This window comes from Sapajus apella, unplaced genomic scaffold (assembly GCF_009761245.1).
Source record: "Sapajus apella isolate SASKATOON/1434 unplaced genomic scaffold, GSC_monkey_1.0 scaffold6, whole genome shotgun sequence".
NCBI classification, from domain to species: Eukaryota; Metazoa; Chordata; class Mammalia; order Primates; family Cebidae; genus Sapajus; species Sapajus apella.
In genome coordinates this window covers 2,354-29,329 of record NW_022436946.1, presented here as the reverse complement: position 1 = coordinate 29,329, position 26,976 = coordinate 2,354, and the positions used below count along the sequence as shown (strand labels likewise).

Here is a 26,976-nt window from a genome sequence, read left to right as displayed (position 1 = left end):
CATCTTTTCTTACACCTATTGGTTCTTCATATGTCTTCTTTTGAGAAAAGTCTATTTAGGTCCTTTGCTAATTTTTAAACTTTTAACTGTTTATTTTTATGGATACATAGTAGTCATATATGTTTATGGGGTACACGAGATACTTTGATACAGGTATGCATGCATAATAATGACATTAGCATAAATGGGGTATTTATTTCCTCAAGCATTTATCATATTTTATGTTACAAGCCTCCTGATTATAGTGTTTCTGATTGATTGATTGATTGATTGATTGAGACAGAGTCTTGCTCTGTCGCCCAGGCTGGAGTGTAGTGGCGCAATCTCAGCTCATTGCAACCTTCACCTCCTGAGTTCAAGTGATCCTCCTGCTGCCTCACCCTCCTGAGTAGCTGGGATTACAGGCATGTGCCACCGTGCCTGGCTAATTTTTGTGTTTTTAGTAGAGATGGGGTTTCATCATGTTGACCAGGTTGGTCTTGAACTCCTGACCTCAAGTAAACCACCTGCCTCAGCCTCCTAAAGTTCTAGAATTATAGGCATGAACGGCTGTGCCCGGCCTTCTTTCTGTTATTTTTAAATGTATAGTAAATTATTGCTGACTGTGGTCACCCTGTTGTGTTGTCAAATACTAGATCTTATTCATTCTACCTAACTACAGTGTTTGTATCCAGTTACTACCCCCGACTGCTCCTACCTCCATCACCCTCACCACTCTTCCCAGCCTCTGGGAACCACTTATGCTCATTTTAAAAATCAGGTTGTCTTCTTGCTATTGAGTTGTTTGAGTTCTTTTTATATCTTGGATATTAAATGTATGACTTGCAAATATTTTCTCCCTTCCTGTAGATTTTCTTTTCACTCTGTTGGTTGTTTCCTTTGCTGTGCAGAAAGTTTTTAGTTTGCTGCAGCCCATTTGTCTATTGTTGCTTTTGTTGCCTGTGCTTTTGGGGTCATAGCCAAAATATTATTACCCAGACCAATGTCATGGAGCTTTCCCCCCTATGTTTTCTTCTAGTAGTTTTAGAGTTTGTGGTCTTATCTTTCAGTCTTTATTTTGAGTTTCTTTTTATGTATGGTGCGAAATAAAGGTTTAAGTTTATTCTTCTGTGTGTGAACATCTAGTTTTCCCACACCATTCATTGAAGAAACTGTCCTTTCACTGTTGTATATTCTTGGGACCCTTATTGAAGATCAGCTGACCATAAATTCATGGATTTATTTCTGAGCTTCTTGTTTCATTAGTCTATATGTCTTCTTCATGCCAGTACCATGCTGTTTTGATTACTATAGCTTTGTAGTAGATTTTGAGATCAGGTAATGTGATGCCTTCAGCATGGTTCGTTTTGATAAAGATTGCTTTGGCTTTTCAGGGTCTTTTGTGGTTCCATATAAATTTTAGGATTATTTTTTCTATTTCTGTGGAAAATGTCATTGGAATTTTCATGGGGATTGCATTGAATCTGTAGATTGCTTTGTGTGGTATAGATGTTTCAACAATATAAATTCTTCTAATCCATTAGCACAGAATATCTTCCCATTTATTTGTGTCTTCTTCAATTTTCCCTTTCCTTTTATCCTTTCCTTCCTTCCTTTTTTCCCTCCCTCCCTCCCTCCCTCCCTTCTTTCCTTCCTTCCTTCCTTCCTTCCTTCCTTCCTTCCTTCCTTCCTTCCTTCCTTCTCTCCTTCCTTCCTTTTGAGATAAGGCCTCACTATGCTGCCTAGGCTGGAGTGCAGTGACATGATCATAGCTCACTGCAACTTTTAACTCCTGGGCTCAAGCAATCCTCCTGCCTCAGCCTCCTGAGTAGCTTAAACCGCAGGTGCACAGCACCACACCTGGCTAATTTGTTATCTTTATTTTTATTTTTTATTTTTGTAGAGAGGATTTCAATATGTTGCTCAGGCTGGTCTTGAACTCCTAGACTCAAGCAATCCTCTTGCCTGATCCTCCCAATGTGCTGGAATTACACATATGAGCCACCATGACTGGTCTTCAATTTCTTTCATCAATATTTTATAGTATTTAGTGAACAGACCTTTCACCTCCTTGGATAAATTTATTTCTAAATAATTTCTGATGCTCTTAAAAATGGAATTATTCTGTTGATTTCTTTTTGGAATAGTTCATGGTGCATACAAATGTCACTGATTTTCATATATTGATTCTGTATCATGTGTTGATTTCTGCAACTTCACTAACTTGTTTATTCTTTTTTTTTTTTTTTTTTTGAGATGGGGGTTTTTGTCACTCAGGCTGGAGTTCAGTAGCATGAACTTGACTCACTGCAACCTCTTCCTCCCAGGCTCAAGTGATTCTGCCACCTCAGTTTCCTGAGTAGCTGGGACCACAGGCTCATGCCACCATGCCCAGCTAATTTTTTGAAATTTTCGTAGAGATAGTGTTTCTCCATGTTGCCCAGGCTGGTCTCAAACTCCTGACCTCAAGTGGTCCACCCACCTTGGCCTCCCAAACTGCTGGGATTATAAGTGTCAGCCACTGTGCCTGGCCTCGTTTATTATTTCTAACAGTTTTTTTTTTTTTTTTTGAGACAGAGTCTCACTCTGTCGCCAGGCGCCAGGCTGGAGTGTAGTGGCACAATCTCAGCTCACCGCAACCTCCGCCTCCCGGGGTTCAGGCAATTCTGCCTCAGCCTCCCCAGTAGCTCGGACTACAGGCGCACACCACCATGCCCAGCTAATTTTTGTATTTTTAGTAGAGATGGGGTTTCACCATGTTGGCCAGGATGGTCTTGATCTCTTGACCTCATGATCCACCCGCCTTGGCCTCCCAAAGTGCTGGGATTACAGGCTTGAGCCTGGCCTATTTCTAACAGTTTTTTATGAAGCCTTTAGAGTTTTCTTTATGTAAGATTGTGTCATCTATACACAAAGACAATTTAACTTCTTCCTTTCCAATTTTAATGCCTTTTGTTACTTTCTCTTGCCTTAAGGCTCTGGCTTAGACTTCCAGTACTGTGTTGAATAGAAGTGGTGAGAGTGGGCATCTGTATCAGTCTGTTTTCACACTGCTATAAAGATAAGTGTTTATCTTTCACACTGCTATAAATTACACACTGAGGCTGGGTAATTTGTAAAGAAAAGAACTTTAATTGAATCACAGTTCTACAGAACTGGAGAGGTCTCTGGAAACTTACAATCATACTGGAAGGCAAAGGGGAAGCAGGGTACGCCTTACATGGCAGCAGGAGAGAGAATAATTCCAGAATAATAAATGGAATTATTATTCCCTTTATAGTGCCACGCTCTTAAACCATCAGATCTCATGAGAACCCACTCACTATGAGAACAGCAAGAGGAAATCTGCCCCCATGATCCAATCACCTCCCACCAGATTCTTCCTCTACCCATGGGAATGTAATTTGAGATGAGATTTTGGTAGGAACACAGAGCCAAACCATATGAACATTCTTGTCTTGTTCCTGATCATAGAAGAAAAGCTGTCAACTTTTCACTGCTAGTTGTGGGCTTCTCATATATGGACTTTATTGTGTTGAGGTACATTTCTTCTATACCTAATTTGTTGAGAGTTTTTATCAGGAACGGATGTTGAGTTTTGTCAAATGCGTTTTCTATATCTGTTGAGATGATCATATAGATTTTGTCCTTCATTCTGTTAATGTGGTGATGACATTTATAGATATGCATTTGTTGAAACATCCTTGTGTGCCTGGGATAAATCCCACCTGATCATGCCATTTAATATGCTGTTGAATTTGGTCTGTGATATGGTTTGGATGTGCGTCCCACCTGAATCTTATGTTGAAATGTAATCCACAGTGTTGGGGGCGGGGCCTGGAGGTGACTGGATCATGGGGTGGATTTCTCACGATTAGTTTAGCACCATCTTCTTGGTGCTGTCCTCATGACAATGAGTGAGTTCTCATGAGATCTGATTGCGTAAAAGCATGTGACACCCTCCCCTGCCACCTGTTTCTCTGTCCCTCCTTTTTTTTTTTTTGAGGTGAAGTTTCACTCTTGTCACCCAGGCTGGAGTGCAATGGCGTGATCTCAGCTTACTGCAACCTCTGCCTCCTGGGTTCAAGCGATTCTCCCCCCTCGGCCTCCTGAATAGCTGGGATTACAGGTGTGCACCACCACCATGCCTGGCTAATCTTTATATTTTTAGTAGAGATGGGGTTTCACCATGTTGGCCCGGCTGGTCTTGAACTCCAGACCCCAGGTGATCTGCCAGCCTTGGCCTCCCAAAGTGCTGGGATTATAGGCGTGAGCCACCACGCCCAGCCCCATTTCTCTCTCCTATTCCTGCCATGTGATGTGCCGGCTCCTGCTTCTCCTTCTGCCTTGAGTAAAAGTCCCCTGAAGCTCATCTAAAGTTAGGCAGATGCCAGTGCCATGCCTGTACTGCCTGCAGGACTGTGAGCCAAAAATTAAACCTCTTTTCATTATAAATTCCCCAGTCTCAGGTATTTCAGCAATGCAAAAACAGCTTACCACGCTTTGATGGTTTTTTTTTTTTTTTTTAGAATTTAAGCATCTGTGTTCATCAGCGATGACATGGGCCTAAAATTTTCTTTTCTTACAGTGGCCTAAAAAGAAGTATGTTTTCTTTAAAAAGTAGCTTAATAAGTTTTTATAGGTTGAATGAAGTCCCAACAAAAAATATGCTGACATCCTATTCCCTAGTACCTCAGAATGTGGCCTTATTTAGACAGCATCATTGCTGATGTAATGAGTGAAGATGAGGTCACACTGTACTTCGGTGGCGCCTTCGTCCAATGTGGCAGGCGAACTCATAGGAAGAAGAGAGGACACACAGCACACATGGGGGACAAACATGGGACACCTGGGCCGAGATGGACGTGCTGCAGCCGCAAGCCAAGGAATGGCCAGGATAGACACGCACCAGACGCTCTGTGGGCACCTTGATTTTGGGCTTCTGGCTTCCAGAACTGAGAATAACCTGCTATTGTTTAAGCCACTCAGTGAGTGGTACTTTGCTATAGAGCCCAAGGAAATGAATATGCAGGTATTTCTCATATTTTTTCCTTCTTAAGTAAATCAAGTTCTTTCTGGATGTCAACATTTCAATTTTATAAAACAAGGCACCCCATATTTTTGGTTATCTGGACCTCATTTTAAGCTTCTGAGGCTTTTGCCTCATTGTTTTTAACAGATACTGTGGTATACGGTACTAAGAAGTGATTCCATAGCGTTCTATGATCATTCCATTAAAAATCAGCTGTCATTAATGAGTGTGTGGCCATTTCAACATTTGGGAATCCTGGCCTGGTATATGCATAGCAGCATCATTTTTGTCTCTTGTGGCCCTTAAATTCCTCTGTGGCCTTACCCCCATCCCCTGCTCAAGGAGAAAGCACTAGAAGTTTTCCTGGTCATTTTCTGGTTTCTTTTAGCTTACCAGGTTCAATGCAGTACTTAATATGCTCAGGTCAGTGTAATATTGAAGCTTGACTCCTCCTAAACTTCCTCCCTTCCTGCAGCTCCAACCTGCCTCGGCTCGGAACTGCCAGCTGTGACGGTGGTGGGACTGGCAGGGGTGTGGGGTGGGCTTCGCCCTCTGTCTGCACGCTGGGCTCTAGTGCTGCTCCCAGTTAGCTACCTCTGGTATTTGGAGTTCGGGGCAGGAAGGGCAAGTAAAAGAAACCAGAAAGTTGACTTTTCATTATTAAATTGGCAGCTCCACCCGCTTGTGCTCACAGCTGTGTTTTCTCCTTAGAACATCACCTTCTCACACGCCTTACAGCCTGCTCCTGTTCATTTGCTGTGCTCACTGTTTACTGGCTGTCTTCTCCCACTGATACAGAAGCTCTGCCAAGGCAACACCTCTGTTTTGTTCACTGATGTGTCCTAGATCCCTAGAGGATGCTTGGTGTAGGAGGTGCTCAGAGAACGTTTGTTGGAAGAAGCTGAATTGAACAGAAAGATCGGCAGCACCTTTCTGGGCTTGGCAGGATGGAAAGATGAGTTTGTTCCCTGTGCCCTTTTGTGAGTTGGTGAAAGTCTCCTTGCCCAGCCCAGTGCCAAGTTCCTGTCACTGGGATCTCTGTTGCTGCTCTCTAACATGGGTGAAGAATCTTGATTGCATCTGGCTGGCATCGGCTCCATAACCTCTGTCACCAGGAAGATCTTCTTTAGCTACTTTGTCTGAACCCTCTCCGGGGCCCCTTCGATTGGGATCCGTGAGACGTTCTTCTGTTTTGCCCTCTCCTGGCCCCATTTAGTTCTCACTGGGGCTCCACACTTGGTTCCTGGGAAGCACTAGGAGGTGGCCATCCCCATGCAGTGCCTCTTCTGCCTCTGTTGGCACAGTCACCAGCCTGCCAGATTTGTCAAGGTTTTCAGGCCTGGGTCAGACACGAGCTCCCTGTGCCCCCAAGTGCTATTGTTTAAGGTCCCCTCACGGCCTTAAAGTCAGGCACCGCCAACCCACCTCCCCTGAGGGTGGGACAGCGGGATGCCCAGCAGCAACCCTCTTCTCCCAATTCCTCTCAACTCATACCCTTAATGGGAAAGACGGTTTGACAGTTGCCTGATTCCTCCCTGCCACCTTTCATTTTGCAAGTCTTACATGGTGGCCTCATGCCTTACTTCGGAAGGTGGTATCTATGGCCATTTGGAGTCTCAGTGAAATGTGGTTTGATTCCTGTTCTCGGGGCTTGCTCTGTGCCAAGTCCCATGCTCCTCACTGTCATATACCGTCCCCGCGCATCTTCTCATTTAACTCTCAGGCCACCTCTGTGAGACAGATACTATTCTTGTACCCATTTATATCTAAAGAGACTGAGGCCAAGAGAAATTAATATCTTGCCCAGATCAACCAGCTACAAAGAAGACAGAGTCCAGATTCAAATCTGGGCTATCTGACTCCAGGGCCTTACATGGATTACTGGAATACACACAATTTTTGTCTGTGAGTTTCTTATTTGTCCAGAATATCCCTGAAAACAGAATTTTAAAATATTAACTATAAGGCTTCCTACAGTCTATATTGTCCAGAATAGTATCTTTTTATTGAAAGTGGGGAATAAGGTTCAGGGTTCATCCATCATCTCATATCTCATTATGGAGCAGAGACTGCTAAGGGATCATCAAAATCCATGTTTCTCCATGGCTGAGCTGTTTCCCAGGCCCCTTGCCATTAGGAGTGGCCCATGGCCCTGAGTCCTTCCTACCCAATAAAATGCATGCAGAAGGGGTAGATACCATTTCCTCACCTGGCCTAGGAAAACGCACCCATGTTGTTTCCAGGGCTTTCCCTTTAGTGAAGTCTTGATTTCAACAACCAAGGCTACCTTGAGAGTCACTTGACTTTCAACTTGAAGAGTTACAAGAACATTTTCCACTTGAAAAGGTGACGATAGCAGAGCTTTCCTGAGCCTGGGCCTCTTTGTAAGTGACTACATGGAGGAGGGCTGTGCATCTGTTTAGAACTAATATGTGAGCGCAGAATAAACGTCTATGGTGGTGGAGCCATTAAAGATTTTGGGTCTCTGCCATGGCAGTTAGCTTGTTCTAACAAATGCACACTGTATTATGGACACAGAAGCAGGTGTATAAGCAGAACGTGGCCTGGCTTCCAGGCCAGATGGAGGTAAGTGCCCTGTGAAACTGGGGCATGATCTGCTGATGCTACTACTGATTTGCCAGAAAAATGAATGATTTTCAAATATTTATTCAGAAATAAATGTTGAGCCAAGTTTTTCTGAATAGCTTTCAGATATTGCTGAATGCAAATAAAGGGTCAGCTACCTAGCTACAGCCAAGGAGGTGTCCTGGGGGCAGTTTTAAGAGTCCGTGAAAAATAGGATCCGCATATTATCTTGACCACATCAGGTAAATAGTCCTATTAGCAAATTCCTTAAATCCCATTCTAATTTCTTATGTACACACAGAAAATATACTGTAATCTCTAGGAGTTTTGGCTAAAAGAATTGTATTAGGCCTTTTTCACTCTGCTATAAAAAAGTACCCTTGACTGGGTGTGGTGCCTTACACCTGTAATCCGAGCACTTTGGGAGGCTGAGGTGGGCAGATCACCTGAGGTCAGGAATTTGAGACCAGCCTGACCAACATGGTGAAACCGTGTCTCTACTAAAAACACAAAAAATTAGCTAGGTGTGGTGGTGGGCACCTGTAGTCCCAGCTACTTGGGAGGCTGAGGCAGGAAAATTGCTTGAACCCAGGAGGCGGAGGCTGCAGTGAGCCGAGATTGCACCTGTGCACTCCTGGTTGGCAGCTGGGTGGCAGAATGAAATTCCATCTCAAAAAACAAAAAACAAACAAAAAACAGTAAAGAAAAAAAGAAAAGAAAAGAAATACCCGAGACTGGGTAATTTATAAAGAAAAGAGGTTTAATTGACTCACAGTTCTGTATGGCTGGGGAGGCCTCTGGACACTTACAACCTAGAGTTCTTGCTGCTCTTCTTCAGGATGAAACGGAGTGCTTGCAAACCAATTAATTTAACTTATTTTAAAAGCTGAGCTGCTTGTTTACTTAGATAGCTATCTTATCAGATGTCAAAATTCCCCGTGACCTGGCCAGCATGGTTGGGATTGGAAGGAACTGTTAACCACACAAGCAAGAGGACAGCAGTGATGGCTTTTTGCAGGACCAAGGCTGATGACTTCCCGAACAGTGGAAGGGGAAGCAGGCACGTCCTACATGGTGGCAGGTGAGAGAGAGCATGCAAGAGCAGGAAAACTACCTTAAAAAACATCAGATCTCCTGAGAACTCACTATCACAAGAACAGCAGGGGGAAATTACCTCCATGATCCAATCACCTCCCACTGGATCCCTTCCTCAACACACGGGGATTATGGGGATTACAATTCAAGATGAGATTTGGGTTGGGACACAGCCAAACCATATTGGGAAGTCATCAGTCTTGGTCCTGCAAACAGAGCCATCACTGCTGTCCTCTTGCTTGTGTGGTTAACAGTTTCTTTCAGTCTCAACCATGCTAGCCAGGTCTAGGGGAATGTTGACATCTGATAAGATAGCTATCTAAGTAAACAAGCAGTTCAGCTTTTATAATAAGCTAAATTAATTTGTTTGCAAACACTCCTCTTTTTCCTCCTGAAAAATAGCAGCCAGAACTCTAGGTTGTTCCCAACTACACCATGACTCACATCTTGTTTGGGGTGCAACTTTTTTTCCTTTTTTTTTCTTTTCTCTGTCACCCAGGCTGGAGGGCTGTGGCAATCATAACTCACTGAAGTTTTGAACTCGTGTGCTTAAGCAATCTTCCCACTTTAGCCTCCCAAGTACCTGGGATTACAGGTGTGAGCCACCACACCTGCCTCCGTGTTGTGAGTTTGATGATTCCCTGTACCTGCTGGACTTGGGGAGAGACTGGGTGAGTGAGAGCTCGCTGAGTGTGAAGATCGGATTGAGGGAGGAGGCTGTGGAGGGCCAGAATTCAGGTTTGGAGGAATGTGAGGGGCCATGACCAGGAAGAACTTTCTCTGAGGAGCCCCCCTGGTGCTTCTTTGTCTCAGTGTGATGGCAGATGGGGGACTTGCACACAGTGGGCTCTTCGTAGACGCTGACTGGAGGAGCGGCTTCTGAGGAGAGGCTGCCTGGCACAGGGACTGCCCTGGCTGCCCTCACCAGCTGTGTGGTCTGGGAGAGTTACCTGACTTCTCAGTGCTTCTATGACCTCAACTGCAAAGTGATGAGCTGTCCTGAGGACTGAACAGTAGTGGATGTCAATAGAGCAGGTGTGACGGAGGCTGGCATTAGGGAAGGGCTGTCTAAGCAGTGCCCCTGTCCTATGCAGAAGGATTCATGCCTTCCTTGAATATCAACTTTCAGAATGCTCAAGTGATTCTCAATGTCTTGCTCGTAATAAACTGAGTGGAAAAACAACATTGAGCAGTTACAGCTTATCAAGATGATATTTCTATGTCCAAATAGCACTTGGCGTCCAATTATCTTTAAGCTTTTTAAACAAATTAGCATATGGAGTCACGTATTTATTTGCTAAACCTTCTGCTTGCCAAATACCATGCCAGCCACAGGGGACACTGAGCTAATGTCATAAGCCAAACCCATTCTCTGTTTTCTTCTGAGATTTTATCATCTAAACCCTATTGTTTAAAAACCATCTTTTCAAGGCCAGGTGTGGTGGCTCATGCCTGTAATCCCAGCACTTTGGGAGGCTGAGGCGGGTGGGTCACTTGAGGTCATGAGTTCAAGACCAGCCTGGTCAACATGGTGAAATCCCGTCTCTATTAAAAATACAAAAATTAGCCAGGCATGGTGACAAATGCCTGTAATTCATAAATTGTGGGCTGGGGGACTGTCCAACCCAGCTCAGGCCTTTGCCTTTTGTCATTATCACGCCACTGGGTTAGCCCATTGCTAGGTGCCGCCTTGGTCCGGGAGGAGCAGGAAGAGGACTGGCATGGGGTGGAGAGGGCAGGGGAGGAAATGCGGCACTGGGGGCCTCTTGGGAAACTGCCGGCAAATGGCAGTGGTGGAGGGGCGGGACACCTGGAGTCTGCACCTGGGGAGGTGGGTGGCCTGGAAATTAGGAAGAAGGACACAGTTCATGCCCTGGCAGCTCGGCTCAGGCCAGAAACCAACCCTCAACTGCATTCCAGCATTGGCGGCTGCAGACGGCCTGGCTTATCCTCCCCAGGTGTGGGGTCTGGCTTGTTCTTTGCGCTGCCTGTCTGATTTTAATGGACAAAACAGAAGAAGTAGCATAATTGGTAAATTAAACTCTTACTCTGTTTTTTCAGAAAGACTCCATATTCTTTGGTTAAACAGAATCAGAAACTTACTAGACTTTTTATTTTCTGAAGGGATGTCTGGGATGACAATTGCATTTCTACCATCACTGCAGTGACAGCTTGGGAGGTACCTTGAGGCTTATCCTCATTCATCATGTGCTGTCGCATTACTGGGTTTTCAACTACAAATTCTCTTTCTAAGTTCATCAGGGCTCAGACAGCCAAAGGGCATCTGTGGAATATTTTATAATATTCTTTTCCTGTGGATTGGACAGTCGGGGCAGAGGAGGTTAATGACACCTAGGACTTGAATCAATGGCATATTGCTTTGCGTCTACATGAGATACACCAGGTACGCTTAGTGTTTGGTTTGTTTTCTAGGCTATAACGTTATTACTGTGCCGTGACTTACAATGTTATAATGTGGTCTGTTTTTTCTCAACAGTATGTATGCAACATATGTCAATAGATTTTTCTTTTATTTTAATTATAAAAGTTAAAAAGAAATGCCTTCCTTATTTAAAAAAAAATTTTTTTTTTTTGTTTTAATTGAGACAGACTCTAACTCTGTCACCCAGGCTGGAGTGCAGTGGTGCAATCCTGGCTCACTGCAGCCTCTATTTCCCCAGGCTTAAGTGATCCTCCCACCTCAGCCTCCAGAGCAGATGAGGCTACAGACATATGCTACCATGCCTGACTAATTTTTGTATTTTTTGTAGAAATGGGTTTTGCCATGTTACCCAGGCTGCCCTTTTGTTTTGTTTTGTTTTGTTTTATTCAGATGGAGTCTTGCTCTGTCTCTCAGGCTGGAGTGCAGTGGTGCGATCTTGGCTCACTGCAACCTCCACCTCCCGGGTTCAAGCAATTCTCCTGCCCTTGCCTCTTGAGTAGCTGGGACTACAGGTGTGCCACGCCTGGCTAATTTTTTTGTATATTTAGTAGAGATGGGGTTTCACCGTGTTAGTCAGGATGGTCTCCATCTCCTGAACTTGTAATCTGCCCACCTCAGCCTCCTGAAGTGCTGGGATTACAGGTGTGAGCCACCGAGCCTCGCCTCCATTCTCTACATTTTCAACATATTGTAATTTCTAAGATCTACATAATTCTCTACACAAGCTTTTGGCACATCATACTTGATGCAGTTTGGTATCTGTCCACTTCAAATCTCATGTTGAAGTATAATCCCCAGTGCTGGAGATGGGGCCTGGTGAGAGGTGTTTGGGTCACAGAGGGCGACTCCTTCATGAATGGCTTGGTGCTGTCCTAGTGACAGTGGGTGAATTATCTCCAGACTTGGTTTTTAAAAGTGTGTGGCACCTCCTTTGCCTCTCTCCCTCTCGCTCTTGCCATGTGAGATGCCTGTTCCCCCTTCACCTTCTGCCATGAGCGTTAGCTTCCTGAGGCTCTCACCAGAAGCAGATGCCAGCACCATGCTGCTTGTACTGTCTGCAGAATCGTGAGCTAATTAATCTCTTTTCTATATAAATTACTCAGCCTCAGGTATATCTTTATAGCAATGCAAAGCAGCCTAATACAGTACTCTTAAGCTGTGTTTTTTTTAAATTAAGTAACCAGCTTTCTTGGTGGCATGAAAGATTGACTCATTTACACAATTATATACTGAGATCTGATTCCTTTACTGTTCTATAATGAAGATTTTTTTTTTGCCTGTCAATGCCCACTCTTAATATTTTAACAGTCGGCAAATTGCTTTACCCATTTCAAATGGTGAGTGAAATCTGCATGGTGACGGAAGAGTGCATTTCTCTGGACTGAGGAAGCACTGACTGAGGGAGCAGCAGCTGCTGGTCAGGTTTCTGTGGACAGAGCCCAGAGGAGACAGCAGCTGGGCGTGGGAATGCATGAGAGAGGTCCGGGAAGAGAGGGCAGTTTTCAGAGTGCACTTGTCACCCTTAAGACTGTTCCCAAATGGCCTGGAACAGCTGTCCTCAACTCTATCTGCACAGTGGGATCACCTGGGAACATGTATTTATTTATTTTTGAGATGGAGTCTTGCTCTGTTGCCCAGGCTGGAGTGCAGTGGTGCGATCTTGGCTCATTGCAGCCTCTGACTCCTGAGTTCAAGTGATTCTCCTACCTCAGCCTCCCTAGTAGCTGGGATTACAGGTGCCCACCCCTACTCCCTGCTAATTTTTGTATTTTCATTAGAGATTGGGGGTTCACCATGGGGGCTAGGCTGGTCTCGTGAACCTAGGTGATCCACCTGCCTCAGCCTCCCAAAGTACTGAGATTACAGGTGTGAGCCACCATGCCCAGGCTCTAGGAACTTTTATATAACATCAGTGCCCAGGCCAGACCCCCAGAGACTTTGACTTAATGGGTCTGGGGTGGGCCCAGCATCAGATTACATCCCATGTGACAAGGGACATGGTACTGAACATCTGCCACATGCCATCTATTATTACCAATTAATTGTAGAGGGCTTTAGTTCTTAAAGCTGAGAAAAGGAAAGGATAAACTGCGTTAATTAATTAGAACAATATTTGGCGTGTCCAGAATTGGAACTGAAATAGCAATCTTTGTGAGTGGAGCGTGAATGTTCCTTGTGAGGCTGTCTGTACCCTGAGGCTCTCCTACAATGTTCCCAGGCTCCACCAAGCCAAGCTAGAATGGAAGGTGGGGTGAGGGCTTGCTACGTGCCCTTTTAACCCTGCCATCAACACACAGCCCTGCCCTAAAAACCCTACCCCAGGACTGAGAGGGGGCTCAAACATGTAAGTTAGATTTTACAAACAACTAGGCCAGCAGATGAAAAAGGTCCCAGCTCCAATACTCATAAAATTTCAGGGTGGTGTTAGGGGACCACATACCTTCTAGTAGCTTGGTTTCCTTATCCTGCAAATGAATATAAAAACCAACCTACAGGTAGATTATTTTACAGGGTTGTGGGAAAATTTAATGAGCTAGCATTTATAATAAAGTGCCTGACACATAAGAGGTGTCAGTGATGGGCAGCTTTTGGTATTATTAGACCCACAGTATTATCATCCTGGGTCATCTGCTCACAGATAAGCCCAGCTCAGGACCTTCCCACCCTGGGTGTGGGCTGACTTCCTTGTGAAGACTGTGCACAGGCATGGTTGGGGCTAGACATCTCCTGCGAGTCTAATCACGAGGCCTCACAGTAAAGTCGCTTTTCCCACCTCCCCTTTGTGGTGTCTAAGGAATTCCAGCTTCCAGAAGGCCTCTTGGATCTCTGGATAATTGACACTGACAATATCAGGCCCTTCATGGATACCCAGCACCCTGTTCCCTGGGACAGAGTCCACTGTAGCACCTTAATACAGTGTCACCACCCCAGCAGTCCTAAGAGACCCAGTAGAACAAGGGTGTCGATTTCAAATTCTTGAGGAATCCTGCAGACCACATGGCTGCAAACAGTGGGAAAACCACACAGCCCTAGTCAGAAGGTTCACATCTTTCTGGGTCACTGGGATCAGCTCTATTTTAATAAAAGATTTCTGGAGGAGGAAATCAAAACCAGTGTCTCATTTTCTCAAGCTGGAGGGCAATGCCCAATTATTATTGCTATTATTATTGTTATTAAAGTTTATAAGCCAGTTGTAAATTACACAATGAGAATTTTAGCACAGTGCTTTCCAGAGAGTGCGTCCTGAACTGCTGCTAGTTGGTGAATGGTTTATAATTGGTTCACGGTGAAGTAAGTTCATAAATGGAGAGTAGATATTCAGAATGTTTTAGAGAAATGTGACATTGCCATGAGACCAGTGGTATAGGCTGGTCTCACAGAACAGGGCTCAGACCAGCCTGAGTGTTGTAGACTCACATGGTAGCTTGCAGGAGGCACAAGTCACACATTAATGTTGTGCTCTAGGATCACGCCCTGCTTTACAATGAACTGTGAAACAGCAAAACTGGTCCTTCACTACAGATGGCCTTAGGTGGGAGCCTTCAGAACCATCCCTACTTCTGCAGATCTGAAATGACTGCTCACAGCCAGGAGCTGGAATTACAATTTCATTTTATACCTGACTCCTCAGCCACTGTCTCATGAATGGCTCAAACCCACAAGGTATTGCAAAGCTGAAACTAAATACTGGCGGAAAAGGTGATTAGAGATTCTCTCAATCTCTCTCTCTCTCTTTATTTTTTTTGAGATAGAGTCTCACTCTGTCACCCAGGCTGGAGTACAGTGCAGTGGCACAATCACAGCTTACTGAAGCCTCATTTTCCTGGGAACCACCCAGCCCAGATAATAAATAAAATTGTTTTAGTAGAAGTGAGGTCTTTCTATGTTACCCAGTGTGTACTTGAAATCCTGAGCTCAAGTGATCCTCCCACACTGGCCTCCCAAAGTGCTAGGATTATAGGTGTGAGCCACTGCATCTGGCTGAGATTCTGCTCACGTGTAGGGCCCTGGAGGAACTGGTGACAGGTGTCTTTTTGTTTACTAAGGAAACATAGTCAAACCCCAGAGCATCTTGGTAGAGAGAAAAAGCGTGACTTCCTATGATTTAAAATTACCACCACCCCAAGATCGGACCTATACTGGAGAGAGAGGAAAGAAATCTATATTTTTGTATATTTGCACTGTAGACTCAAGAGAAGAAATGTGTGCAGTCAGAAGGGAAGATGGTCTTGCTCATTCACTAATTTGGGAGCATCTGCTTTGTGCTAAAGACCATTCTTCTTTCTAAAATTATAATCAAATTAGCTGCATTCTGGTCTTCAGAAGTTTGCAATTTAATGGGAGAGATAGATGACAGCCCCCTTCTGTCCACAATGAGACACTAGGTACTACTATTTGTCTCACACTGTTTTAGGAAGTGGAGATACTGAGGTGAACACTGACATCCCTGTCCTCATGAAGTTTGCCTTCTGGGGAGAGAGTAAGACAATGAACAAATACATATATAGTTTCCAAGCTGTCATAAGAATGAGAAAGAGAAATAAATGGGGCAGGAGCATAGAGGGTGCAGAGAGAAGGTCTGGAGGTAACATTTGAGCAGAGACCAGATCACACACAGGTTTCATGGGTGATATGATAGAGCCAGGGGTGGTGGCCAATAAGAAGCATGAGGGGTAAACCTCCCTAAAACTAGGGATGTCAAAGGAGAGCTTTGTCAGGGAGGTGAGGAGCACATTCAGCCTGGGAAGATGGGTATCTTAGTCCATTTGTGCTGCTATAAGCAAATACCACAGACTGGGTGATTTATAAAGAGCACACATTTATTTCCTCATGGTTCTGGAGGCTGGGAAGTCCAAGGTCAAGGTGCCGGCATTTGGTGTCTGGTGAGGGCCTTCTTGCTGTGTCCTCATGGGCAGAAAGGATGGAAGGGCAAAAGAGGAGAGGCAGCTCCTTTGCACCTCTTTGGTAAGGGCACTAATCCACTCATGGGGACCCTGTCCTCATGGCTCAGTCACCTCCTAAAGGCCCCTCTCTTAATCTGATCACATTGTTGATTAAGCTTCAACAGATGAATTTTGGGAGATACATTCAGATCATAGCAATGGTGATTTACATTTGAATTGCTTTAAGTTTGAGGTGGCTGCAGTCATCCAGGTGCTGGTGCCCCCTAAGCAAGCAGTTGGACATAGGTGTTTTCCCCCCATTAACTGGGGCTTGTTAATGGGAGCAATACTTGAATTTGCTGCATGGAGAGTTGGAGCAGGACCCCCATGGAGATGGTTTCCACTGTTCCCTTCCCATCCCTGAAGTCAAGGTATGCCCTTGGCCATAATTCCTTTGGGACGTTGCTGGAACCATGGTGAGCCAGTCCTCCTTTCTGTGTTTGTGGTCCCACAGCAGATAACAGCAGGCATTGTCCTAGGTGCTTTATTCCCAGTAACTCACTCAGCCCTCACACACACACTCACGCACAAGTGCCACTGATCACACTGCAGCTGGAGAAGTGGAGGTACAGAGAGATTCAGTAACTTGACAAGGTCACTCTGTGCCTCAGTGGCAGAGGGTGAATTTGATCTTGGCAGCTGAGATCTGGGTTTGTGCTGGAGACCACCACAATACATTTTTTCCTCAAGCTGGAGTCTCTCTCAGTTGCTGTCTTCTCATCTTCACCCTCTGGGCACGCTGGAGGGCATTCCTGCGGGAGGCTGGCGACCCAGTCAATGTGCCTCTTAATGTTAAGAGTATGTTTTTTCTTTGGTTATTCTGTGGCACCTCCAGGAGGTCAAATGCATGCCCTCTGTCAGTCATTTGGGGTCAAAGTTCTTCACCAGAACCCCGAATAACTTAATAATGGTAGAATAAGAATGACTGGGGTGCTGGGCATGGTGGCTCACACTTGTAATCCTAGCACTTGGGAGGCCAAGGTGGGAGAACTGCTTAAGTCCAGGAGTTCCAGACCAGCCTGGGCAATATAGGGAGATCCTATTTCTGTTAAAAGCAAAAAGCAAAAACTACAAAACCAGAAATTTAGCCAGGCATTGTGGCCTGCACCTTCCATAGTACGTCACATTAAATATGGGTGATATTGTTTTTAATTTTCCTAAATTACTCAGTCTCAGGTAGTATCTTTACAGCAGTGTGAGAACAGACTAATATAATGGGTAAGTATATGTGTGTAGATATATATTTGGGTCATGACCTAAAACTTTTAAAAAACATTGGGCTTGAGCACTATTTATTGTGCTGGCCACCCATGACATACACACACACACACACACACACACACACACACACACACACGTATAAATGTTTTTTTTTCTCATGAATTGCTATAGATATGTACTGATTTACTAAAAATATAAACATGTTTATGCAGTGCGTTGGCACTATATGTGGCATGCCACAGATCTAAAGCTCCTGCCATAGATCTGCTTGAGGTCATGATTTGAGGAGTGTGTGGCAGGTAGGTGGCAGTCAAAGTTGCAGGAGGTTGGAGCTCTGGCAAAAGCACCTGGGGAGGCTGTGAATGAGCAAGGGAAGAGCCCTGGGCAGAACTTGGTAACCACCCACCTTGAGGGCAGGGATGTAGGAAAAAGAGCTCACAAAAAACACTCACTGTGATGCAATAGATCAAGGGGTAGGAGGAAAACCAGGAGGGTGTTGGTACCTGGAGCCAAGGCAGGAGACAGTTTGAATAGTGAGGAAAGGTTCAAGATTGTTAAATGCGGCAGGAGGTCAAGTTAGATAAGCACTGAAACTCACACCTGCACTTGAGCAACACGGAGCTGGCTGGTGACCTCGGTGAGGGCGCAGGGCTTCGCGATGAGATGGGAAGACCTAGAGACGTCGGGGAAAGGATGCTTCCCCCAGAATGTTTGTTGGTAAAAGCGGGGAGCACAAGAGGCCATTGGCTAGAAGGGAGGATAACTTGCTCTTCTAGAAACAAATTTGAACATAGTTTTCCAGGAGGACACGATATATCCCACAGGTTAGGCTTGCTGAAATGGGCAGAGATATTTAATCTTTGTTAAAGGGGAATGAGATAAACCTATGGATTTTTTTTTTCACCCTTTTTTCAACCTGTCTGAACAGTGAAGTGAGAACTTCTGTTAGTTTCTGAGACAAAATTTTAGGCTTGCAACAATGACTGCTCTTGCTCTGTTTTTTTTTTTGTTTGTTTTTTTAATGCAAGCAATGACAAAGTTATTTTGGAATTATGATCCTAAATTGATCACAGCCTGATAGAATCAAAGGTCCATAATTAGAAGGAGAAAAAAATAGAAGATGAAACAGTAGCCAAAAGAAAAACTACATTGATATACAGTCAACAGCTGTGCTGTTATCACTCTGTAAAGAACAATGAAGTATGGGCATGAAAATGGAAAATGCTGTGGGTAACCGATAGAATCCCAAAGGACAGATCAAATTTCGTCAACATTTATAATGAAAACCAGACTAAAAATCGTTTTCGATTTGTCTTTTTGCTTTATCAAATCTTGGAGAGAATTCGGATATAGGCACCTTATCCTTTGACATTTGTTACTGAAGATAAGATTATGTTGTGGTTTGTGGGCCTCCAGGATGTGATTATAACATTGTCAAGGTAGATTATCAGGTGTTGCATAATTATTGTGACATTTAGTCTTTAAGAAGTAAGGAAATTTGCATCTGAGTATAAACGTGTATTTAATTATTTTCCTGGGGGGGCGACAAAAGTTCTGGGGCCCCTGATTAAGTCACCATGGTGTCTAACAACCTTTGGGCATAAAGATCAGATTCAGAGATAAAGGACCTATATAATTCCTACACAAACAAATAAACAAACAAAAAACTTTGTCCAAATCAGGAAGCAAGTAAAAGAAGAAGATACTGACAAATGAAACAGCCTTAGGTTGCTCTCTCACAGCAGGGAGTAATTGCCTTTAGGTGAAAGTGCATCCCAGACCATTCTATTCACTGAAAACTATTTATTGTCTTAAATTAACCAGCATCTAAAAACACTTGTCTAAATAGGCTAGTAATGAAAGTGTTTTCCTTGAACAAATGTATATATTGGTCTTGTAGATGAGAAGTATCACTGGTTTTGCTGAATTTAGATAGCTATGTAAAGGGTCTCTGGACTATGAAATTTTTTTTATTCCTATATATTTTGGTTTCAATATTTGAAATTTGCAAAACCAGTATTTCTAGCTGTCCAAAAGAGAACATTTTTAATTATTCAAACCTGGAATGAAGTGTGTGTGTGTGTGTGTGTGTGTGTGTGTGTGTGTGTGTGTTGGGGGGTAGAGAAGATGATATGGAGTTCACTTTGAATATAAATTATGTATTGGGTAGAGCAAGTGGGACCCTGGTTCAACTCTATTTGCCAGTCAGGGTGACTCACTTGAATATCTGAAGGCCAGCATACCTGTGGAAGAGACTGTCCTGGATACTCTGTAAGTTAAGATGCCTAAAACCTATGTCTTTTGGTATCTGTCATTTTTGAAATTGTAAGGGAAAACAGAGTTTTAGGCATAAAGAAGAAAGCATAAAAAAGAACGAGCAAAGTCTCCAAGAAATATGGGACTATGTGAAAAGACCTAATCTACATTTGATAGGTGTACCTGAATGTGATGAAGAGAATCAATCCAAGCTGGAAAATACGCTTCAGGATATTATTCAGGAAAACTTTCCCAACCTAGCAACGCAGGACAATATTCAACTCCAGGTAATACAGAGGACACCACAAAGTTATTCCTCAAGAAGACCAACCTCAAGGCACATAATCACCAGATTCACCAGGGTTGAAACGAAGGAGAACATACTGAGGGCAGCCAGAGAGAAAGGTCAGGTTACCCATAAAGGGAAGCCTATCAGACTCACAGCAGATCTCTCAGCAGAAACCCTACAAGCCAGAAGAGAGTGGGGGCCAATATTCAACATCCTTAAAGAAAAGAACTTTCAATCCAGAATTTTACATCCAGCCAAACTAAGCTTCATAAGCGAAGGAAAAATAAAATCTTTTGTGAACATGCAAGCACTCAGAGATTTCATCACCACCAGGCCTGCTTTATAAGAGCTTCTGAAAGAACCACTACAAATAGAAAGGAACAACCAGTATCAGCCTTTCTGAAAAAAAACCAAAAAATAAAGAACATCAACATAATTAAGAAATTGCATCAACTAATGGGCAAAACAGCCAGCTAACATTAAATGGCAGTATCAAACTCACATATATTGTTATTAATTCTAAATTTAAATCGACTAAATCCCCCAATCCAAAGACGCAGACAGGCAACAAAAAGCCAAGACCCATCGGTATGCTACATCCAGACCCATCTCACATGCAAGGATACACAAAGACTCAAAACACAGGGATGGAGAAAAATTTACCAACCAAATGGAGAGCAAAAATAAATAAATAGAAAGCAGGAGTTGCAATTTTTGCTGATAAAATAGACTTCAAAGCAACAAAGATCAAAAGAAGCAAAGAATGATATTACATAAAGATAAAAGGATCAATGTAACAAGAAGAGCTAAAGATCCTAAATATATATGACCCAATACAGAAATACCCAGATATATAAGACTTATAAAGAGACTTGGACTCCCACACAATAATAGTGGGAGACGTCAACATCAATATTAGGCAGATCAATGAGACAGAAAGTTAACATCGATATTCAGGACTCGAACTCAGATCCGGAACAAGTAGACTTAATTAATATTCATAGAACTCTCCACTTTAAATACACAAAATATACATTCTTATCAGTACTACATCACAGGTATTTACAGGTTTAAATGAAATATTGGTTGGCTGCTTGTTAATTATTTTCTTCTCTCATTTTTTTATGTCTCTATTATTAAACACAATTACAGGCATACCCATTTTTAGACTGCATTCTAGCCTGGGCAATAAAGCAACATCCCTGTTCTCTCTCCCTCTTCCTCTTCCTCTTTCTTCCTTTCCTATTCTTTTTTTTTTCTTTTTCTTTTTTTTAATTCTTTTTCTTTCTTTCTTTCTTCCTCTAAAAAATAAATAAATAAATAAAATAAAATAAGCATGTAAAAGATCCACAAAGAGATAAAAGGATAACAGAACAAACCAAGTGCTTCAAGAAGAAATGTAAAAGAATTCGTGGATATAAAGAAGAACCAGTTAAAAAATCTTGCACAAACATTGTAATTTAAAGATGAAAATGTTATGTTCAAATACTATTAGTTGCTTGACAAGCCATTCCTCCCCTCTGCCTTCATCCTCAAAAGACTGTGATTTTTTTGTGGGGGGTAAGGAGTATACAAGACACTGTCAATCACATGAAAGGCGCAGGCTACCTGTCTTCAAAAAAACTTGCATCTGTAACAGTGATGCTAACAGAACCCAAAAATTGCAAAGTAGAAGATGATTCACTTTACTTTCCAAAAATGTAAGCATTTTTAAGTTAAAATGCTTGCCATTTCTTTTAATTTTTGTTAACTAATTACCATCTTCACTGGAGTTAGCACTTTACATTAGATAAACATCCTCACAAAATGTCATGATTGGAGATGAAACAACAAAAGCTCTTTCTTTCTTAATCTATATTTGAACTCATCTAGCCACTATCCTCATTTCTTCAAAGTACACTACCGAAAAAGTATACCACAGAAAAGTCAAAAATCAAAGAACATTCCTTACAATATTGTTCTTAATAGAAAGCACTCCAAGATTGTACAATAGCAGCCTCATTTTCACTATCAACTGCCTAATTATTTGAACTTATGATGAGAAAAGCTGCCCTATTTCATATTAAGGTAAATATAATCAATACAAACATTTAAACTCTAACATTATCTTCAAATAAGGAAATGCTCGTTCCATCCCAAAGAATTCATAATCAGAAAATTTGTACATCAAACCTCCATACAATCCCAGTGAGAGTAAAATCTCAATTCTTTTCTCAAAAAAAAAAAAAAAAAAAGAAAGCATCTTATGCAGTGAGAAAAAAATTGACATCAGAATTTCTCAGAAAGAACTTAGTGAATTTTTGTAAATTCTTTGATGTTATCCTTGAATGACTGATTTCATGGTCCAAAGATTCAAAGGAAGAAGTTGGAATTCCCCAGTCTTTGCCAAACTGCAGGATCGCAGGCACGATTTTCGAAACAATAGGATTGTCAGGTCCCAGGGCCAGAATGAGGTAGAGATTTTATGTAGTTTCTCCTTTGTTAATAACATTTAAGCTGTTTTCGTTTTGATTTGCATTCCCCTGGTTAGTGCAGTTGGTCAAAGCTGGTGCTAGCGGACTTGGCCAGATATCTGAGGCCACACAAGCTGATTCTGTGTAGGAGATGCTGGGGCTGGTTGCCACGCTCCCTTCCCTTCCTCTTTGCAGACAGCGTCCCATTTCATTGAGGCATTCACCCTCTTGACTGTGTGTTCGGGGTTTGCAATGACCCACCCTAAGGGCAGAGGTGGTGCACAGACTGGTTATCGGTCTTTAGGTGCAATGAAGGTAATTCTGTCTCTCTTGTCCCTGATAAGCTTGGTGAAAAACCTACCTTCTGAAGGACAGCTGGCCTCCTCTAGCAGGCAGAGATAGTCTAGCCTTGACCCCCCTTGCAATTACGGCAGGAGTCCAGGGCCTACACCAGTCTCTCTATTTCGACAACACAAATCCTTCCCTTTCACATTGTGAGGCCTGACATGTCCCTATGAAGAGCCGCAGGCGTGGAACACTTTGGGAAAATCCCTATCGAGGCTTTCACGGGAAAACCCCAGACTGAGGGAACAAAGGCGTTCCTAAGCCTGGGTAGAGCAGAGCTGGGCACTGGTGGATGGCAGAACCTGACGCCTCAGGAGAAACTGGCTGGTCTTTTATTTTCTGTCTTTATATGTGTCAGTCTAGAACCCCACACAGGATCTTCATCATAGGAAAGTGTTTCAAGGAAATTGACTTTGTATCTATTTTGTCTCTGAGGAACTTCTTTGAGTAGCTACCAGTAACCTTTATGGCTCTTTTATAAAAAACCGTTCATAAGAGCTGCTTCCTTGTATTTGGACGTCTCTGTAGTTTCTGTCAGTTGCTGAACAGGAATGTGTTGTTATGTACAAGAAGACTATGTTACTGTCTCCCTAATGTTACACAGGCAGCCTTCTGTTTACAACTTCCCTCCTCACCTTGTTGCCCTAACCCTTCTGATCAGCTCCTTCGTGTGTAACTAACTACCCGGCTATGATGTTTTACAGTAGAGTCAGGCAGTGCTGTTGCACTCCTGGGTGGAAGGGGTTGTTTGGAATGGCATTGAGAGAAAGCTGGCAGTGCAGGGAACGCAACACCAGATATGTGAAACCAGGACCCTGTCGCCGACCCTTTTAGAGAAATGTTTACTGTCTGGATGCCCCAGCCGCCTTGCTTGAGCGGGCTTTCTGCCCTCTGGATATGAAGATATCCGAGTGCGCTGCCTATGATTAAGCAGATGCTTAGTAAGGGAAGAAACACTGGTCTGGAAATAATTTCTCAAGAGCTGTGACTCGCTTATTGCACAAACATCGCCTAGTCGATGTTTCTCACAATCCAGGGAGGAAGTGGCATCCATCGTGGCATGAATAGGAATGTGTGTTTGGAGCCGCGGGGCGGGGCTGGGAGGGGAGGAGACACTACCCAGCCACCCGAGTAGACAGTGGGGCGAGGAAAACCTCGGCCGGGAGCCTGCGGCGCGGTCCTTTCCAGCGTCCCCTTCGCGGCGGGTCCTGCCTGGGGCTGCGCGGCGCGTTTCCTGAGCTCGGGGACTGTGGGAGACCCGCGAGTCCCTGTCTCCGAGACGAGAGGCCACGGACACCCGCGCAGAGGAGCATCCCCTGGCATCCCGCCCCACGCCCGTCTCTCCGGAGTCTGCACACCAGCGACCGCCCGTGTTTTGGCGCACACATTCCCCGCCCCGCCGCGACTCCCACGCCCCGAGCCCTCTGCCACAGGCGCCAGATCCCGCCTCCGGGGGCTGGACCCGGAGGGTCCTCGGCGGCGTCTTTAAGGCTGCGGTCCCCGCCCCGCCATCCTCCCCGCCCTCCTCCCTCCCGCCGCGGCTCCTCCCGCCCTCCCAGAACAGCCTGGCGGCCGGGCGCGCGCGGCGCGGAGCAGGTGCTGGGGAGCCCTTCGCATGCGGCTGCCGGGTCGGAGGTGGTAGCGGCGCCGGGCGCGCTCTGCCCGCCCCTCCTCCGGGCCTCACTCGGGCTCGGGCGCGCGGGGACATGTCGGTGGCGACGGGCAGCAGCGAGGCGGCCGGCGGGGCCGGCGGCGGCGGCGGCGCGCGGGTTTTCTTCCAGAGCCCCCGGGGCGGCGCAGGTGGCAGCCCCGGCTCCAGCAGCGGCTCGGGATCCTCCCGGGAGGACTCGGCGCCCGTGGCCACGACAGCCGCTGCCGGGCAGGTTCAGCAGCAGCAGCAGCGGCGCCACCAGCAGGGAAAAGTGACAGTGAAATACGACCGTAAAGAGCTTCGGAAGCGGCTGGTGCTGGAGGAGTGGATCGTGGAGCAGCTGGGTCAGCTCTACGGCTGCGAGGTACCTGGAGCGGGGCGGGGAGGGTCAGGGACCTCTCTTGCCCTTCTGTGCCTGCGCAGGAATTCTCCCGGGCTCCAGCCCCGGGGCGCCCGTGGCCCTGACTCCCGGGAAGAACCAAGTGCCAGGAGCGAGGTGCGGCGCCTTCTCTCCCCTCTCCTCCCCCGGTGCCCTCTGGCATCGGGCTCTGCGGTTGGGACGCCCCTACCTGGGTTCAGCTGCCGGTGCCCGAGGAGCTGCGGGCCCTCTTGGTGGCCATGGGGAGGGTTGGGTCCTGCGGAGCGCATTGCTTTTCTCTGAGCTCTGGGCTCCTCTGGGCTCCCCCTGCAGCTGCGCGAAGCGGGGCTCGGAGGGGCTCACTCCAGCTGCGCCTCAGCAGCGGTTGGGGAAACAGCAGCCTAAGAGAACAGCGCTCACTGTTGGGATCCGGGGAACCCCGATTTTTGTGGAGAATGAGCAGGGAAGGGCCCTATCTGAAGCTGCCTCGTGGAAAGGAGAGGTTCTGGTGGATATCTCAGAGGCCCCCTTGGTTCCAGAAATTTACCGTGAAAATCCCGAGATGGAACGCTTTCCCCTTTCCAGCCAGCCCCGACGGTGTCTCCATAATTCATCCCTGCATTATCAGAGCTGCACACCTTGTGTTTTGTTGAGGCTGTTGTTTTTCCTCTCCAAGCTCAGTTACTCCCATTGATGGGCGCAGAATGAGCATATGGGCAACCTCAATGGGTGCCTCTGTGGAAGGGCGGGAGCCCTGCAGGGAGCCTGCAGGATCCCGGGGTCTGCCAGCTTCAGGCTCTCAGCTCCCTCCTCCACAACATCATGACTTCCCACAGTCCAGGGACTAGGACAAGTCCCTGGACATACACAATTTTCAGGGACGTGTATACATTTGATATAGGGATAAATCTATAGAATAAACTGCAGCAAACATATACTAGAAAAACGACTGAAGTCAAAATGATCTCTCATGAGCATCTTGAATAACAGTAATTATTTCTAAATGAATGTCCTCCTCTTAAGGGAGTGGAGTTTGGAAAGGGTGGAAGCATGAAAGTGTTAATAATTAAGGATGTGGCTTCTAAGCTAAGGCTAGGTTTGTGTCCATTCAACTGTTGTGCGCTTCAGCAATGATGGTAACCAGATGAACTCACGGCCTTTACCATTAATGTTGGGTATTCTGTATTTGACACATTTCATGCCCTGTTGTAAAGACACATTTTCTTTAACATCCTCATTGCACAAGGAAATGGTATGCTCATTACTGACTACTGATGAATGATTACGATATAATGAAGCTTGACTGTATGACTAATGGGCTTGTAAAAATGTGTTGTTTCTCCAGCCCAGCTCTTACAAAAAGCCAATTTAATTGCATAAATAAAAACTGGCAAACATAAGAAGTGCTCATGAGATTTGTATAGGAAGTTGGCAAAACTCTGTAAAGAAACCACATATTTGATGTAGATGGGATTACTGTTGGATGAATGGATGTGCTCAATCTTGCCTCTATAGAATCCAGTGAATTTTCATTTATTTTATACTGTTTTTCCCCCCATTTGGTGTTTGGAGAAGATTTGAGTTAATAGAAAAAGTATTGTTGAAATTAACAATACTCCAGCATGGTTCTTTTTGTGGTAGACTAATTAGACGTAGCTTGGGAAACTGGAAAGAGCTCTATGCACTGAGTAGGCTGATAAATAATATATTTTAAAAATTCTTAAGAATAATTAGAAAAGATGGAGGTTTGATTGTCCCCCATGTTGAACATGTAGGTTAGGTATATATTTTAAAGGGTAAACATGACCTTGAATCTTTCCTTGTATTGTACTTTCCTTCTTGGCTTTTAAATCTTCAACCCATAGCAAACAGCTAGACATTTGAAAGAGAGGTTTTTATGGTGAAATAATACAAGATGCTCTCTATGCTGCCTGCATGTCATTACATGTGGCAAACATTTCTCTTCAAGTTGTTTGTTCAGTCATTGTAGGCTGAAGGAATATAAATCATGAGAAGGTTGTTGGCAAATTGTAATCACTATGCTGGCTCCATTTAATAATAAAGAAATGTGGGCAAATAAGTAGCCAAATAAAGGCTTGTCTCTTTGCATCTATTTCTCTGCTGATAGGGCTCTATTTTTGGCATTGAGTTCTCTGTTGAGTAACCTTTCTTTGTTGATAGCTTCAAGCATTTCAGCCTCTGGTTTATGAATCAAGAAGGACATACCCTGGCTTACAGCTCTGAACCTCATGCATATGAAGATTAGGAAATGTCCTTTTTACACTTAAAAGTGATAATTCTTTCAAATGTTTGGCAAATGAAACT

The 26,976-nt window shown here is 44.5% G+C and overlaps 1 protein-coding gene and 1 long non-coding RNA gene across 2 annotated transcripts; one reads left to right on the top strand and one right to left on the bottom strand.

The window, feature by feature from the left end:
• Positions 1-548: 548 nt before the first annotated feature.
• On the bottom strand, positions 549-6,772 carry LOC116548999. Its single transcript, XR_004267663.1, has 3 exons — positions 6,757-6,772; positions 4,946-4,948; positions 549-651 (listed from the first exon to the last, which is right to left on the bottom strand). It is a non-coding gene; the product is annotated as an uncharacterized LOC116548999 (long non-coding RNA).
• Positions 6,773-23,730: 16,958 nt separating this feature from the next.
• On the top strand, positions 23,731-26,744 carry LOC116549125 (protein phosphatase 1 regulatory subunit 14C-like). Its single transcript, XM_032274477.1, has one exon. The coding sequence runs from the start codon at positions 24,349-24,351 to the stop codon at positions 24,952-24,954; it is 606 nt and encodes a 201-aa protein (XP_032130368.1). The 5' UTR covers positions 23,731-24,348; the 3' UTR covers positions 24,955-26,744.
• Positions 26,745-26,976: the final 232 nt, after the last annotated feature.

What these genes read in the sequence shown, in the direction of transcription:
- LOC116549125 (XM_032274477.1), top strand. Translation starts at nt 24,349, where the DNA reads ATGTCGGTGGCGACGGGCAGCAGCGAGGCGGCCGGCGGGGCCGGCGGC.